The 18,424-nt window shown below is 41.9% G+C and overlaps 2 protein-coding genes across 2 annotated transcripts; both read right to left on the reverse strand.

Annotated features, from left to right (window-relative positions):
- Positions 1-292: 292 nt before the first annotated feature.
- Positions 293-3,655, reverse strand: LOC141684959 (uncharacterized). Its single transcript, XM_074490090.1, has 4 exons — positions 1,540-3,655; positions 1,258-1,474; positions 1,057-1,162; positions 293-970 (listed from the first exon to the last, which is right to left on the reverse strand). The coding sequence occupies exons 1-4, from the start codon at positions 3,653-3,655 to the stop codon at positions 293-295; spliced, it is 3,117 nt and encodes a 1,038-aa protein (XP_074346191.1).
- Positions 3,656-17,252: 13,597 nt separating this feature from the next.
- On the reverse strand, positions 17,253-18,100 carry LOC141683047 (uncharacterized). The gene has a single exon (XM_074487733.1). The coding sequence runs from the start codon at positions 18,034-18,036 to the stop codon at positions 17,326-17,328; it is 711 nt and encodes a 236-aa protein (XP_074343834.1). The 5' UTR covers positions 18,037-18,100; the 3' UTR covers positions 17,253-17,325.
- Between the last annotated feature and the right edge of the window lie 324 nt (positions 18,101-18,424).

Here is an 18,424-nt window from a genome sequence, read left to right on the forward strand (position 1 = left end):
TACAAGAACAATAATTTACCTAAACTGCAATCAGTAATTAATCACATCCGAAATAACTCTAAAGTATTTTATAGAAGTACAATTAAATAATGCAAAATAATTAAAGAAAAAATAATGCCATCAATCAGTAATTATGGATGAACTACTTATATGATTATAACAATGCAAAACAAAAGAAAAAAAAATTAACAATATATTTTACACATTATAACACAATTAAAGTCAAATATATATGGTTCATTCAGTCATTCAAATTACCATTTAGATATATATTTTACATAAAGCTACATCATCAGTCAGTAACGACATTAGGTGCAGGAGTTTTAGTAGCAGTATTTTTAATCCAAATTCCCTCAACATTAGGTCTAGCAGTATGAGCGACATCATCAGTAGTGACATCAGTTGCGGGGATTTCAGTGCAGAATGGGGGATGTTCCATGATCGTGTTTCCTAAGTCATCTTCATTATACAATTCTTGGTAGTCTCGAGTTGTGGAGGACAGAACAATAGACCAGGTAGCATCAACGGGATCTTCAAGGTACAACACTTGCTTGACTTGGTCAACAGAAACATATTTATCTTTTTTGTGACCTTGTCGACTAAAATCCACAAGTGTGAACCCAAGATCATCAACCCTTATTCCTTTATCATTACTTGCCCATTTACACAGGAACAAGGGAGCTTTGAATGCATGGTAGTCTAATTCCCATATCTCTTGTATGATACCGTAAAATGTCAAATCACTTTCTACGGGGTTCAAGTCCTTGGCACTAGAAACTTGGACCGCTTTAGCAATGACAGACACCCCGCTGTTTTGAACAACGCGTATGTCATCTCGTTCCTTTGTAAAATATCGCACTCCATTCACTAGATAACCTTGATAAGTTAGTACTGAAAATGATGGCTTGGCGGCGAGCCATCTTATCGTATCTGAAACACCTTTGTTGTTCTCCCTTAGTTCATCATTCACCTACAGATATGATAAGAAATTTTAAATTCTAAATAGCTAATAGTCGTCATTACACTACAGATCAAAGAACCTAATACAACACTGACTTTGTTTTGAAACCAATCAGCAAAGAGCCGATTGTGCTCTCTCATGAGCCAATGTAAGCTTTTCCTTTTCCCTCGGTGAATTTCTTCAAGATATTCCTTATGCATTCTGAAAAATGCATATGGAATGATATATTAAAGACACATTACAAGACTAATTACTGGATAATGAGGAATTGAAAACAACAAACTGCATAAACTCACAGAATATATGGAAACACTTCAGCGTTGTTTAGAAGGACATGTAGATGTGCTTCATCTCGCTCCTTCTCTTCCACTGATTTTATTATCACAGCGGATAATGGACCTGATATCTTATTATCTTGGTCCTTTGGAAGACCGGCAGTGGAGTAATTCTGACTAAGAAATTCGATGCAGAATTCTACGGACTCTTCTCCAAGGTAACTCTCTGCCATACAACCTTCGGGATAATAACGGTTTCGAACATAACTCTTTAGTACTTTATTAAACCGTTCAAACACATACATCCACCTATAAAATACTGGTCCACATAAGCGTAGTTCCTGGACAAGGTTAGTATAACATCTGACTGCAGCTTATCCAGTTTTGACACGTCTACTACTTTGTTGCACAAAGCATTAAAAAAGAAACACAATCTAATAATTGTGACCCTAACATGCTTCGGAAGAACGGAGCGTATTGCAACCGAGAGTAATTGTTGGAGAAGAATGTGGCAATCATGTGATTTCAGCCCGTAAATATTCAAATCAGGCATGGAAACACAATTTTTTATGTTCGATGCATGTCCGTATGGAAGTTTCATCGACATTAATGATGACAAGAAAGTCCTTTTTTCTGCCTTTGACAAAGTAAAGGGAGAAGGAGGCAAATAGGTTTTCTTTACTCCTACTTGGGGAGCCAAATCAGATCTAACGCCCATTTCCATCATATCACGACGGGCTGCCGCACTATCCTTTGTCTTATGGCGCATATTTAGTAATGTGCCAATCAGACTATCACATACATTCTTCTCGACATGCATGACATCAATACAGTGCCTAACATGGTGAAATTTCCAGTATTCTAACTCGAAAAATACTGACTTTTTCTTCCATGGACTTTCAACCTTCTTTGCCTTCTTCATTTTCTTCCCAAATTCAAATTTGATTTGTTCTTGCTCTGCTAACACTTCTTCTCCGGATAGGGTTTGACGCGGCTGCCCAAACTCTTGTTGTCCATTAAAAGCAGCCTTCTGCCTTCTATAAGGATGATATAGAGGCAAATATCGACGATGCCCTTGGTAGCACATTTTCCTACTATGAGTCAAAAATTTAGCTACGGTGTCATCTCCACAAACTGGACAACACTTATAACCCTTATTAACGCAGCCAGATAAATTTGCGTAAGCAGGGAAGTCATTTATCGTCCACATTAAAACTGCTTTTAAAGTGAAAAATGATTTGTTATACGCGTCATACATATTTGGTTCCCCTTCCTTCCAAAGCTTTTTTAAATCATCAATCATCGGTTGTAAGTAGATGTCGATGTTATTACCAGGCTCATGCGGGCCAGGGACCAATATCGACAACATCATAAATTTTCTTTTCATACATAACCAGGGAGGAAGATTGTAAGTCACCAATATGACTGGCCAGCAACTATATCTATTAGATAGGCCATTATTGTGCGGGTTTACACCATCCGCCGATAAAGCCAAGCGAAGGTTTCTCGGTTCACTACCAAAGGATGGCCACCTATAATCTATATTTTTCCAAGATGGAGAGTCGGCTGGATGTCGCATTTTACCATCTTGTGTCCGCTGTTGCGCATGCCAACACATTAGTTTAGCGGTGGAAGGAGATTTAAACATACGTTTAAATCTAGGAATTATTGGAAAATACCACATGACTTTGGCTGGAAGATTAATCCTCTCTTCACCTTTCTTTGTCAACTTCCACCGAGAAAGTCGACACTTAGGACACTTGGTTGCATCAGCATGTACACCCCTGTACAGTACACAGTCATTCGGACATGAATGGAACTTTATATACTCTAGACCTAAATTGGAGAGGTTTTTTTTTGCTTCATATGCATTACTAGGTAACACATTATCTTTGGGAAGTAGAGACCCAACAGAAGAAAGGAGGTCAGTGAAGGCACTATCGGTAATACCAAACCTAGATTTCCAGTTATGCAACTTCAACATCGACTCTAACTTAGTACAGTCACTACCCTCATATAGAGGTTGCTCAGCATCGGCTACGAACCTCCTAAACTGATATGAATCATTATCATATTGACTCGAGTTATATGCCGCTTCACAAACATCAACAGTTTCCGAAGCAGCGACATGCTCCTGATCTTGCTCTGACGCTTCATCAGAGGCTTGCTCAGGAGGTGGGTCTGGAGCTTGCTCTTCAGGTGGACAACTAGCACTTGAAGATTTAGGACCCGTAGAAGCAGTCTCCCCGTGCCAAACCCAATGCACATAACCTAGACAAAAGCCATTGTCATAGATATGGCCCCTGATTGTTTTTATAGAGAATTTTTTAAAATTGGCGCATCGTCCACAAGGGCAAGGAATTTTGTTACGATCTTCAGAATTTTCTTCAGCATATATCAAGAAGTTTTCCACCCCCATTTCAAATGCTAAAGAATCCCTATCTTGCAAAATCCATGTCTTATCCATCAAATTTCCCTACCTGATAGCCACTATAAATATTAAAAATCCAACACATACCTATTTATAATTATTTAATAAAAGGCATATCAAATTTGTGTTGGTTACTGTAGGGATTAATTATATAAACTTAGAAAGGAGTAAATACCTTGATATCCTAATAATTTATAGTACTACTTCATTACTCTAAGATCCTATACATATATCCAATTAATTACAAAACTAGACTAAATTTATAAACTAGACTAAATTAAACCAAGATAATTAAAACAAATTAAACCAAGATATTTGAAAATATCACATAATTAAAAACCAATAATTCCAACATTCACAGCCCAGACAATTGTTAAATTTCCTTCACATAAATAAAACTCAGTGAGAACTTGAGTATTGAAACAAATTCAGCCCATAAATAAATAAATTAAAATTATCTGTTACTTGTATCTGTGAGAAGGATAATTATACAAAACAATTACTATAATACAACACAAGTAACAGATAGTTCATATCAGGAATGCAGAGACTTGTTCATATCAGAGAAATGACTATCATACAAAACAAGAAATGCAGAGACTTGTTCATATCTGAGACCTGTTCAAATGCAGCCCCAAAAACCCCCCCAAAACACACTAATATGTATGAACAACCCCCAGAAAACACATAATTAAAAACAGAACAGAAACATTTACATTTACATCAATGTACCTAAAACATTGATTTACATCAGTGTACCTAAAATATTTAACATGACATAAAATTCCCAAAAACAGGACATAAAACCCCCAAAAAGAAACAAACATAAAACCCCCAAAAACATAAAACATTTACATGCACAAAGAAGAAAAACAGTAAAGAAGAAAAGAAGATAAACATAAAACATTTACATGCACAAAGAAGATATTAAACATAAAAATGAGGGAGATAAACAATAAAGAATTAAAGAAGAATATACCTCCGGATGCTTTCAATGTTCCGAAACCCCAATGTTCTAAACCCTCAGTGCTCCAACCTCCAAATGCTGTCTACCTCCAGATACTAGCTCCAACCTCCAAATACTAGCTCAATTTCAAGTTTAATTTGCTCTAATTTGAAGCTCCAAATCTTGAATTAGAATTGGGGCTAAAATTAGGGTTTCAGAGAAAAGAGAGAAGAGACGGTTAACAGAGACTAAGGTAAGAAGAGAGAAGAAAGGTAAGAAGACTAAGAGAGAAGGAGGGGAGAGATGAGAGAGACGAGAGAGGCGAGGGTCGGGGAGAGATGAGAGGCTCGCGGGAGGTTTTTTGGAAAGGGGGGAAAATATGTTAAAGTGAATTTTTTGTTAAAATTAAAGGGGGGAAAGTGTACTGAAAAGCGGGGGGGGGGGGAGTTAAGTAATTTTTATTTTTTTTAAAAGGCCATAGACAACGGTTAACAAAATGAACTGATGTCAAAGTTAAAAACAAATTTGTGGCCTTTTTAATTTCTGAAGATAGACAACGACTACTAAGTGAAACCGATGTCAATATGCGTATTCAACATCGCTTTTTACAAAACCGATGTTAAACTGCATTTTAACATCGGGTGCATTACATGCCGATGTCTAAGGACCGATGTCGTATCTACTATTTCTAGTAGTGTATACCCCCAAGACTGAAGGGTTTAGGGGTTGGAAAATATTCACTCTTGCACACTCACACACTCTCATATATTCATAAACACACAACAGCCATCACATACACACATCCATAAACACACACACACAGCAGCCTCTATATTACATATATACATCTTCATCTTCTCCAAAGTCCTGTTCTCATTCTTACACCGGAGGCGCCGTGGGAGCCAAACCCCCCTTCCGGTGTTGTTTTGCAGGCGCCCAACCAGCAGCTACACCTCATCCATGCACAGAAGGTCCAGGAACGCCCTTCAGTCACTCCCTAGAAAAATGGATAAAGATTCCGGGTTGGAAGTTGGGGAGACCCTCACGCCCTTCAGTCACTCCCTAGAAGCCATCCCTCGATAGAAAAATCTCAAACATTATAACTTCGACTCTTTCGATGGACTGGGGGATCCGGAAGAGCACCTCAACTACTTTGAACAGATAGCTCAGATATACTATTACAATGACTTGACGAAATCCAAATTCTTCGCCTCGACCCTCAAAGGGGGGCTCAAAGATGGTTCAGCAGAATCCCATCAAGAAGCATCCACTCCTGGAAAGAATTCAGAGGAGCCTTCCTTAGAAGATTCAGAGCCAATAAAACACATGAAATGCACATATGCCACCTGGAGACAATCCGCCAGTATGATAACGAAGCACTCTCAGCCTATATGCGGAGGTTCCAGGAAGCCATCAACAAAGTCTCGAATCTCGATGAAAGGAGGCTCTAAGCATATTTCGAAGAAACCTGGATCCAGAACACAATGAGAGGTATATTGTGGAGTTGATAAACAAAGAGCCCCAAAGCTTGGCCGCTGCTTATTCTATGGCAGCTCGGTTCATAAAAGAAACAGATGTTCTCCAGGCGATGAGAATGACTCGAAATGGAGGGAACGGGAACAAATCTTCTGATGACCGACCGAAAGGGGGTTACCATCAGGAGAAAAAGTTCAAACAAAGCAACCAAACCCAGCAAACAAATGTGGTACAAAAAACCCCAATATTCCAAAGATTGGGTCCTAAAACAGAATCCAAAGGTGATCCCGGACCACCTATGCAGGCAAGGGAGCCTAGGCAAGAGCCAGAGTGGACACCACTAAACAGGACCCGGGAAGAGATACTAAAGGAGATCAAGGGAAAGCCATTCTACTACCCTCCAAAGCCAATGCAGACTCCTCCGGAGAGCAGACCTTACAACAGGCAGTGCGATTATCATGAAACCCATGGGCACAAGACTGAAAATTGTCTCTCTTTAAAGTACTTCATTGAAGATCAAGTCAAGAAAGGCAACCTCAATCAATACATCTCATGGGAGAAAAACCAGAGAGAAGAAAGGCAAAGAAAAGGTAAGAATGTGGTAAATGTGGTCCTAGGAGGTTCACACTCTCCCCCTAGGAGCCCGGGCTCAGGAGATGGAGTGTTCTCAATTCAATCCTACACGAAGATGATGATCTCATTCAGCAGCAAGGATTATGAAGGGGTCAACCCGAATCACAATGAAGCCTTGCTGGTAACACTTGATATCTTTGACAACGAAGTGAGAAGGATGCTGATTGATAATGGATCTTCAGTGAACATACTCTTCAAGCATACTGTGGACATGATGAGGCTTGGGAGCGTACGCTCCAATGAATGCCAAGAGGACCCTCTGTATGGGTTCGGGAACAACTTGGTCCCGATCCAGGGTACCTTATACTTACCAGTCATATTCGGATCGGGCCCAAACCAAATTACCCATGTGATAAAGTTCTACGTGATCAATACTCCTCCATCCTACAACGACATAATCGGGCGCTCAGCCCTGACCAGGATCCAAGCAATCACATCCATATCACACTTGAAAATCAAATTCCCAACTCCAACCGGAGTAGGAGAAATCAAGGGAGACTATGAGGTAGCTGAAAGATGTTATAGCCAGGCTCTGGTAATGGCTGAAACCCACCAAGACAACAAGAGAAAGGCTGTGGTACTCCGGAAACAGCAGAGTATTAAGAAACATCGCCCCCACTCAAGGGACGACGCGAGAAAAAGAAGTTCAGGTCATAGAGTCCCTCCCAGATCTGAAAGCAACCAAACCAAGCTCAGAAGAGCAAAAAAGCAACCAAGTCACAGAAGGGATTGAATTGAGCCCAGACCTTGGCCAAGCCAACCCTACTGCGCAAGCAACCAACCCTCAAACAATTGAAGTAGAGAAAAGCAACAAAAATGAGATGACAACCCAGGGTCAAACCTACATGAAAAAGAATACAGAGGCTTGGATCCAGCAGATGGTATCAAATATGGATCAATCCAAGATAGAGGCCGCTGTTGAAACGGAAACAATTCTGATCAATACAAGCGATCCTTTCAAAAAGATAAAGATAGGATCCGGGCTAGAGGCTAATTTCAGAAAATACCTGGTTTCGCTACTCCAAGGGTACTCTGACATATTTGCTTGGACCCCAAGAGACATGCCCGGGTTGGATGAATCCATAGCGATGCATAGCTTGAACGTTAACCCAGAGAGGAAGCCAGTAAAGCAGAAGATAAGAAATTTTGCCCCGGAAAGGCAAAAAGCAATCGATGAAGAAATTGAGAAACTACTCAAAGCCGGAATAATATGCGGAGTCAAGTAACCGGAATGGATAGAAAATGTAGTGATGGTGAAAAAAGCAAACGAGAAATGGAGAATGTGTATCGATTACACAGACTTAAACAGTGCATGCCCCAAAGACCCCTACCCCTTGTCAAATATTGATCAATTGATCGACGCGACTTCTGGGCACGTAATGCTAAGTTTCATGGACGCCTACTCGGGATACAACCAGATTAAGATGAATCCCGAGGATATCCTAAAGACAGCCTTCATCACCCACAGGGCGGTCTACGCCTATGTGATGCTGCCTTTCGGATTGACTAATGCGGGAACAACATATCAAAGAGCAATGAATAAAATATTCAAAGACCAGATTGGAAGGAACCTGGAATCATATGTCGATGACATGATTGCAAAGTCTACAAGAATCCCCGGGCACATAGGAGACCTGAGAGAATGCTTCGATAACTTGAGAAAGTACTCACTCAGGCTCAATCCAGAAAAATGCACATTCGGAGTAGGGGCAGGAAAATTTCTTGGATTCATGATAAGCAACCGAGGAATTGAAGCCAACCCAGAAAAGATAAAGGCAATCCAAGAGATGAAGGCTCCCAGAATGCAAAAAGATGTGCAGAAGCTAGCAGGGTCACTGGCTGCACTAAGAAGATTCATCTCCAAGCTAGCTGAAAGATGCCTACCCTTCTTTGACCTGTTAAAAGGAGCGACCAATAAGAGAGAAGTTAATTGGAGCCCAGAGTGCCAGAGCACATTCGAAGAAATCAAAAGATACCTTTCTCAACCCCCCAGTGTTAACCAAAGCTCAAGCAGGGGAGCCCCTATCCCTTTACCTGTCAACAGGGGTCCTGGCAGTTGGGGCAGCCTTGATCAGGGAAGAAAATGGCAAACAACAACCAGTTTATTATGTGAGTCAAGTGCTAAAAGACGCGGAGACCCGATACCCGAGGCTAGAAAAGTTTGCTTTTGCCTTGGTCACAGCATCCAGAAAGCTCAGACACTACTTCCAAGAAAGGGAGATACGGGTTGTAACTAACCAACCCTTAAGGAAGATAATACACAAGCCAGATATCTCAGGGAGGTTGGTAAATTGGGCAGTTGAGCTAAGTCAGTTCAATCTGAGTTTCATTCCTAAAACAGCAATCAAAGCCCAGGCTCTAGCTGATTTCATCATAGAATATAATTTCCCAGAAGAAGAGCCCGTGCCCATGAGCATTGACCCCGAGAGAAACACAGATCAAGAAACAGAAGTCTGGGCCCTCAAAGTTGATGGTTCTTCAACAAATGAAAGATCAGGAGCCGGACTCATCCTAAAAAGCCCAGAAGGATTCACAATCCAAATAGCAATCTCCTTTGGCTTTTCAGCGACAAACAACCAGGCAGAATATGAGGCCTTGATTGCAGGATTGAAGCTAGCAAGAACACTCAGGATCCAGGATCTCAAAATGTACAGCGACTCCCAGATAGTGGTAAAGCAAACAAATGGCGAGTACATAGCCAAGGATCCAGTTCTAGCCAAGTACCAGGCTCTGGTCCAAAGCTACCTCGCCTCCATACCAAAAATCCAAGTCATCCAAATCTGCAGAGAGGAGAATTCAGAAGCTGATACACTATCTAAACTTGTTCAAAATTCATCAGACCTGGATTGCTCCGTCTACTTCGAAGAATTGCAGAAACCGAGCACAGAATCTGAAGAAGTCATGGAAATAGACAACGGCCCGAATTGGATGACTCCATTTATTAACTACCTTGAGAAGGGAGAGCTCCTGGAGGATAAAGGGAAGGCTCAAAGGTTAAAGGCAAAAGTTTCAAAATTCTTCATCGAAGAGGATATACTCTATCGTCGGACCTTCTCCTCCCCGATCCTCAAGTGCATAGGCCCAGGAGAGGCACAGTACTACCTCATGGAAGTTCACGAAGGAATCTGCGGGGACCACATATCCATAAAAGCCCTAGCTCACAAAATCATAAGACAAGGGTACTACTGGCCCACTATACACCAGGATTCAGTAGACTTTGTGAAAAAATGCAAGGAATGTCAGTTATTCAGCAATGTCAGCCGGATGAGCCCAGTCCTACCTTCCTCAGTCTTGTCACCAATCCCATTTGCCGTATGGGGTATTGATATCATGGGACCATTCCCAAGAGCTAGAGGAGACCTCAGGTACTTACTAGTCTCAATTGATTATATGACAAAATGGGTAGAAGCAAAGGCCATAAGAATAATAAACCAGCAAGATTGTATCAAATTCATGGATAACATTCTGATAGGTTCGGGATCCCGAGAGTACTGGTCTCAGATAATGGTCCGCAATTCATTGGTTCAGAATTCGAATCCTACCTTCAAGAACGGGGTATCCGGCACAAGAAGTCATCTGTAGCCTACCCTCAAGGGAATGGCCAAGTTGAAGTAACCAATCGAATACTTCTCCGGGGGATCGAGAAAAGGCTCAGGGAAAGCAAAACAAAATGGCCGGAAGAATTGCCTAACGTACTATGGGCATATAGGACAAGCCCCTGAACAAGCACAGGAGAAACCCCCTTCAAATTGGCTTATGGAACTGAAGCCATGCTACCAATTGAAGTAGGATCCCCCTCCCATCGAGCAATCAACTTTGATGAGATAGCAAATGAGGAGGGGCTCAGAACGAATATTGAGCTAATTGATGAAGTCCGAGACCAGGCAGTGGCAAGAATGGAAAAGTATAAATAGAAAACAAGAGAGCACTTCAGCAAGAAGTCCCGGGTCAAAAACTTTCAAGTTGGAGACCCGATCCTTCGAGATACGGACTCTTCAGACCCCACCAACACTGGAAAGCTAATGCCAAAGTGGGAAGGCCCATACAAAGTCAAGGAAGTTCTAAGGCCAGGAACATACAAGCTCATGAACATGGATGAGTCTGAAGTACCAAATATATGGCATGGACTCAGGCTCAGAAAGTTTTACCAGTAGAAAAAGCAACCAAAAGCAACCAGAACTTGTAGCCTATATCAAGCAACCAATCTATGAAATTGCATTTTGTATGAAAAAATTTGCAAATCAATGAAAAGAATTTTCCTTTCTTAGAAAGTTATTACTTTTAAATTACCAGTTATGGAAGCAAAAAACAACTCGGGTACGTTCTCATACCCGGGTTGGAACCAAAAAACAAAGGCAACCACTATTTGCTTAGAAAATTTCTAAGTAAATGGAGCAATCACCAATCCGGATTAGACATACCCGGATTGAAAGCAAAGTAAAAAGCAAAAAACAACCCGGATAAGCATTCAAATCCGGGTTGCAAGCAACCATTATGTACTCCGGTAACCCTCCAAGTACATAAAGTAAAAAAGCAAACACCAACCCGGATAACAATTCGAATCCGGGTTGAAAACAACAATTATGTAAAGCAAAAGAGCAAAGAACAACCCGGATAAGCATTCAGATCCGGGTTGCAAGCAACCATTATGCACATATTTTGTAAGTACATAAAGCAAACAAGCAAAAATCAAACCAGGTCGATTTTATACCCGGATTGAAAGCAAAATTCAAAGCAAAATCAACCCGGATAAGCATTCGAATCCGGGTTAGAAACAACCATTATGCACTTATATTTTTCAAGTACATAAAGCAAAAAACAATACTTCAACCCGGGTGGGTATCATACCCGGATTGAAAGCAATTCCAAGAGCAAAACTCATGTTACAAGAATTCAAATCCGGATAAGACTACATACCCGGAACAATCCGGTTATAAAGCCCATCCGGATCGGGGGCCTGTTACACAGCCCGGATCAAGGGCATTAGTGCAAGGATCCGGACAGCCTATAAAAATTAAAACTACAGATGGAAAAGCAGATATTTTCAACAATGGAAGGAAAGTACAAGGCAATGAAAGTAAAATCTAAAGCAGAATCCAGATTGCCTTCAATCCGGAACAAATCCAAATATTACAAATAGTTCAAATCAAAGTACGAGAATGGGAAATCCTAGGAAAAAGAAATTACAAGGGCTGGGCCCGAGAAGCTTAGCAAAGCTGGTCCGGATCTAGAGGAAGCTGGGACTCGGACCATCATAGGGTTCCGGTTCCCCCTGACCCTGCTCCACCGCGGCCTTTGCAGCAAAGAACTCCTGGATGAAGCTCTCCCAGGAAGCCAAGGGGTCGGTCTTGATGTGGCGCTCAGCAACGACCCAGGACCTGCGCACTTCGGGAACCCCGGCCTGAGCAACCTCAAAATCATAAACATCGCTAGCCTTGAATTCGGCAATTATAGCCTCCTTGTTCAAGTTTTCTTTGGCAGCAAGTTCAGCCTTGAGCCTCTCCACCTCTTTCGCAAGCCCCTCAGCCCGGTCCTCAGATTCTTTCAACTTCTGGCTTAACTAGGACTCAACCACGCGGAATCCCTCCCGAGCTTCCTCCAACTCCCCCTGCAAGGTATCGGCCCTTATCTTCTCGGTATTGGTCCGGTTGTTGGCCTCCCGGACCTCCGTGTAGGCAACGTCTGAGCATATAGATATGGCACTCTCGAGCTAAAAAAAAAGAAGAAGAAATCGACTAAGTACAAAAAAAAAGAATGGGGGACGCAATTCGGAACCAAAGGCATGGAAATTTTGGATACCTGTCCCCATTGCCCGGTGACCCTTTTCAGAGCCGCAACCATGCTGTATCCCTCCACCTCCTCATAGTCATCTTGGGAAGGAATACTAGACATGAACCCGGCCAGGTCAACCAAGCTCTTTGTCCCTATCCTGATGAGACCCCCGTCCGGGCCCTTCCCCTCAGAATTGCAGACGACCCGGTCCACAACAACAGCTTTCCCGTTAGGAGGCTTTCCCGGGGCAGACTTACTCTTCTTTGAAGGGGGATCATCTTCTGAAATTTCTTGGATGTCCGGATCCTCGGCCAAGGGTGCATTGTCCGGATCAGCAACATTCCGGGGGGCAGAAGACTCGGCTCCACCCTCTGCGTCCGCAGACCCGGATCCGGTCCCAGGGGCCCTTTTGGTTGTCTTGTATGCCAATCCCAGGGAGTTGAAAGCTGCTGCATAAGCTGAAGAAGACATTATCGCTCTGGATGCAGGGTTGTAATGCGGCAAACCTGAAAATTTGGAAAAGAAAACTATCAGCACAGGATTGACATAAATGCAAAGACTACCAAATCCGGAAATAAAATACTGCAGTAAGCCCGGATCATGGGAAGATGTTTTATGCAAATTAGCTACAAGTAAAAAAGCAGAATAGAGGTTGATCCGGACCATCAGGAATAGCAGAGAGACCCGGATCAAAGACCAAACAGAGTTTCCCAACAATAATTACAAGTTAAAAGAAAAAGGAACGTAATCCGGATCTCCAAGCAGGGATGGGGACCCGGATCACTAACAGAACAGGTTAAAGAAGAATTTACATCCAAGTTGGAACAGGAGTTTATGGTTCATAAAGGTATCCCGGGTCGGCTGGAACCCGAGACTACCGCAAAATTTCCTAATCTGATCGACGGCCTCCCCCTCTCAGATCTCCGGGTTGAACTTTGTCTTAACTTCCCCGGTTGTAAAGTAAGGGAGAAACTCCAGATCATACCTCTTCAGCATCAATATCTCCCCGTTCCAATATTTCAACGAGGTCTGGTGCATAACCAGTTTTGACCTACCCGGACCAAAGCCACACTCTGCTTCCCGGAACCTCAGCTCATAAAAAGGCTTCTGACTTGATCTAGAAAGATAAAAAATTTGGTGAAACAACTTGAAGGTAGGCATGAGCCCGGCCTTGTTACAGCAAGCTATGAACCAAGTCATAGACTTAATTTCGTTTGGAGTTATCTGCATTGGGGATATCCTGTAGACATATTTACACAGGTGCTTAAGAAAAATGTGGCAGCGAGGGCTCCACCCGGACCTTAGATGCTCCAGCCAGACCGAAACAAAACCATCCGCAGGGCGATGGAAAATTCTCTCATGGGGCTCGGGACCGCCTCCAAGCGATATTAGAAGTTAATTGAAAAGCAGCCCGGATTGCCTTGTCCATATCACCCGGATCAGCTTCAGCATAAAAATTCTTAAGCTGGTAATGATCTCGGCTGATCCCAAATGAAGCAAAAGCTGCTTCCAGAGCACCTTGGTCATAAACACCCGGGTGGCCATCCTCGTGCCTCTCGTATCTGACCCGGGTATAATAAATGCTATCTTCAAACGGTGGCTTTCTCACGAAATGATACTTAATATCAGACCAGCGGCCCTCTGGCGTAAAGATGACCGAGTTCTCCGGAAGCCTCTTGAACCGGAAGTTAGTAATTGTTCCCACAGACTCGGATCCCTTCCTCACCACTCGCCCTGGATCTGTTCTCTACCAGATGAATCCGGATCACTCTCCTCGTCAGAAAAGTTGGGATAGCAGTTATAGACTTTCCTAGATCGCTCCTTGGTCCGGACCATATACCTATTAAAATGAAGGTCAGTTAGCCTGGGCCCTACAAATTTTATTTGTCTTACTAAGCGGTCCGGATCAGGTACGTTATGTTAGTTTTACCATAACCTAATGATCCGGACCACCAATGCAAGTCTAACCCGGAAAAACATCAACGATCCGGATCATGTTAACTACAATCCAAAAAACCACACAACCACGGACCCGGATCTATACGACAAATACAAAGATCCGGATCCATAACAACCAAAACTTAAAATAACTCATGCACCCCGGATCCTCATGGCAAACACCCTGACCCGGATCCATAGCAGCCAAAAACAAATTACAAAACCTAAGGCATGCAACCCTACCCAAATACTAAACCAGACCCGGATCTAACACCCCCTACCCAGGTCCAAAACAAAACCCTAACCCACAAACAGTCATCTTGAGAATCAAAGAGCATTATAACCAAAACAAACACATACACACAACTATTTTATACCAAGAACACGAAGAACATCCATATTGCAAAACCCAGAAACTCGAACCAAAAACCCACAGAAATTTACAAAGAACAAACCAAAAACGCCAGAAAAGCACAGATTTAAACACTTTTAAAGACCAGAATCAAACAAAATCAAAAACAACCACTACAAAAAAAAAGAGGGGTATCTACTATCAAGCCGAAGCATACAAAATTGAAGAACAAAAAGCGAGAACAAAATCGAAGAAAAAAATCGAGGAATATAACGAGGCAGTAAATGAAGGTCTTACATATTAATGGAAGATCGAAGTAGAGACCGGAGAGGCAACGACAACAATCAACCACAGACACCGCGTTTTGCAGAAAAGCGAGAGAGAAAAAGAAGAAAAACAAATGACTTTTGGGCTTCTTTCGGTAGAGTAAAAAAGAAAAGAAGGGGGAGTTACAGTCTTTTATAGAGAGACGGAGAAAGAGAAAACCCCTGCCATGTGGCAGGACCGGATTGGAAAAAAAACAGTTACAAAAAAAATATATACACATTTAAATGCAAATTAAACCCATAATCATTATGTGCCGAGTTTTTAGGAAATAACTGCCTAAAAATTCAAATTTGTGGGAGGGAAAAAACTGAAAGACGTTACAAATTAAAAACTCTTCAAATTCCACAGCCCATGATCCAGACTAAAAGCCATGATCCAGACCATTGACAACCGGATACAGGTTTGAATCAGCAACTATTCTACCTTAATCCGGATTGGTATCCATTACACCAGATCCGGATTGGGGGGCAACCAGGAGCATAAATTTTTCTGAAGCAACTATTCTACCTTAATCTGAATTGGTATCCATTACACCAGATCCGGATTGGGGGGCAATCAGGAGCAGAAATTTTTCTGAAGCAACTATTCTACCTTAATCCGGATTGGTATCCATTACACCAGATTCATATTGGGGGACAACCAGGAGCAGAAAGTTTTTTCCTAAGCCAAATACACAACCCTACTCTACTCCCTCATCCAGAAAATCTGCATAAGGGAGTGGGGAGCAAATGATAGGGTATAAGAGACCCGGATAGGCGTCAACATGGACTAAAGGAATACAGGCTCAACTGACCTGCTAAGACCCCCCTCTCCCAGGCCAATCAAGCATAAGAGCCCAGGCCCGGGTCTATCCTATTGCCCGGATCCGGATCCACCTGCATACCCGGATCCGGATCCACCTGCATACCCGGATCCGGATCGGGGCCAAGACCGCCGTGAGGGAGGTCCCAGCAAACATATGCACATCTCACAACTCGCCAAGGAAAGGTACGTGGACACGTGACTATGACAGCTATCAACAACTAAAACACCAGACAAGCACGACGCGTGTCAGAAGGCCGTTAGGACACTCTGGAGGTGGTCCTCCCCTGGACACGTGTAAGCAATCCGCCCAAGCCAGGCGTCCTCCGCTCCCAAGATCCAACGACCCAGATTTAGAGGTAACTACCCCTAAACCCTACCTTGGGGCTATATATACCCCCAAGACTGAAGGGTTTAGGGGTTGGAAAATATTCACTCTTGCACACTCACACACTCTCATATATTCATAAACACACATCAGCCATCACATACACACATCCATAAACACACACACACATCAGCCTCTATATTACATATATACATCTTCATCTTCTCCAAAGCCCTGTTCTCATTCTTACACCGGAAGCGCCGTGGGAGCCAAACCCCCCTTCCGGTGTTGTTTTGCAGGCGCCCAACCAGCAACTACACCTCATCCACGCACAGAAGGTCCAAGAACGCCGTCGGACGGAGCCGCCCGCTCACCGGAGTTATCATCCAATGTTGTGCTATATCTTGTGCTATAGTTATAATCTAGAATAAAAAGTAAAAAAATTCAATCCAATGGTGTGCTAAACTTTGTGCTAAAATAGCACAATGATATAGTTTGTGTTAAATTTAGCACAAAATATAGAATTATGCTATAATTGTCAACTAATCAAAAAGTGGAAAAAGAGAAGAAATGAATGAAGTAGGAAATTAAAATTGTGGGGTAATTGTAAGGTAGTTAAATTTGTAATCAAAAGTGTAGTATATTTTGGAAGTTATCTAAATTTGAAACAAGATTTAGAACAAACCATTGGAGATATGGTGCTATTTTAGTATCAAAATATACTTTTTGGTGCTAAATTATAGCAATACATACACTTATATTTAGCACACAGTTGATTTTGCTCTAGAACAATGTATGATCTAAAAGTAAGATGTATTTGGATCATACTTAGTAAAATGTATGCAGATCATACCTCTCCCTACAATAACGTACATGCATTATACTTGAGGCATGTACTGCAAGGTTTATTATAGTATTTCTTAGTTGCTTGACACTAGTCTGAGGATTTCTCAACTAATAGATGCTGAAAACCCACTGCCTTAATTACCTTGCTAGCAGTTACACTAATCAGTAGAAAAATACAAACAATGGTAATTTATTTGCACAATAGAACAATTTATTCCAGCTTATATATTTACCGACAGTTATTCAATGTAGCCACTATTAAGTATCAAAGATATAGAACCTTGATACTTGGCTTTGTACTCACTCCAGAGCTGATCAACTGTTTTAGCTAGGAGCTCAACAAAGAAGTTGTCACTATAGGTATCTCTCATCTTATTGTTGAGTTCAGCCACAAAATCGTTCCTGAGACTATTACAATAGTCCAAGAATCGAGCAGTGACATCATAGCCTTGATCCCATCTGTCACCCTCCCCTGGCTGCACCCAATTGCTCGATGAATACCCAGCCTTAAGCCTCACATAATCCGCAATTCCTTCAATCAGTCCCCCTGGAGCTCCATTGTTCCATTGCCATACATGTGTCATTTCATGATAAAGTACTCCAGTAAATTCAAACTTGACATCACCGTTATAATTTTGAATGTAGCGTGCACTTGCATGAATTTGATCATTGCTAGTGTACGCAACTCCATCCATATCGTCTATGAACAAACTCACATGTTGAACATTCTTCCTGTCAGCCTCAGTGTTCTGCTGGAAGAGCATCCATATAAAGTCCGTAGAGGACGATAAGATCTGTCTGCTGTAGTCCGATCCAATTTCATTGTTGAATTTCTGACCACCTGGTGTTGTTTCCGCAGTGTTGGTGACACTGTATGTGACTGCATTGGTTCCTTGCAGGACTGCAAGAACTAGCAAGGATAAAAGAGCGAGAAGCCTTACTTTAGCCATAAATTGTTCTAAGCCTTTATTTTTCTTGTTTTAGGTTGTATATGTAGCCTGTTTTGCACCACTATATATAACACCAAAATGGACTGGTATAAAAACAGGAAAATCGACCAAGTAAACCTCTTTCAACCGACATAGTCCTTGGTTGATGTTGTAAATTGTAAGATTCGACTTACTTGTCGTGTCTGAAAGCTCGCCTCGTGTAGTTCTATGAAACTAAAATCAATATCAAAATGTGCAGAAATAGTAAAGGAAATAAACTTAAATTTTGTACTAAATATTTTTTGTAATCTTACTAAACTACCAAGGAAAGAAAGAAGGGGGAGAAAATATGAAACTGGAAAAATTAGAAGTCCGGAAGAATGGTAAAGATCCAGAGTGTATTTCACGA

Source organism: Apium graveolens, chromosome 9 (assembly GCF_009905375.1).
Source record: "Apium graveolens cultivar Ventura chromosome 9, ASM990537v1, whole genome shotgun sequence".
NCBI lineage: Eukaryota > Viridiplantae > Streptophyta > Magnoliopsida > Apiales > Apiaceae > Apium > Apium graveolens.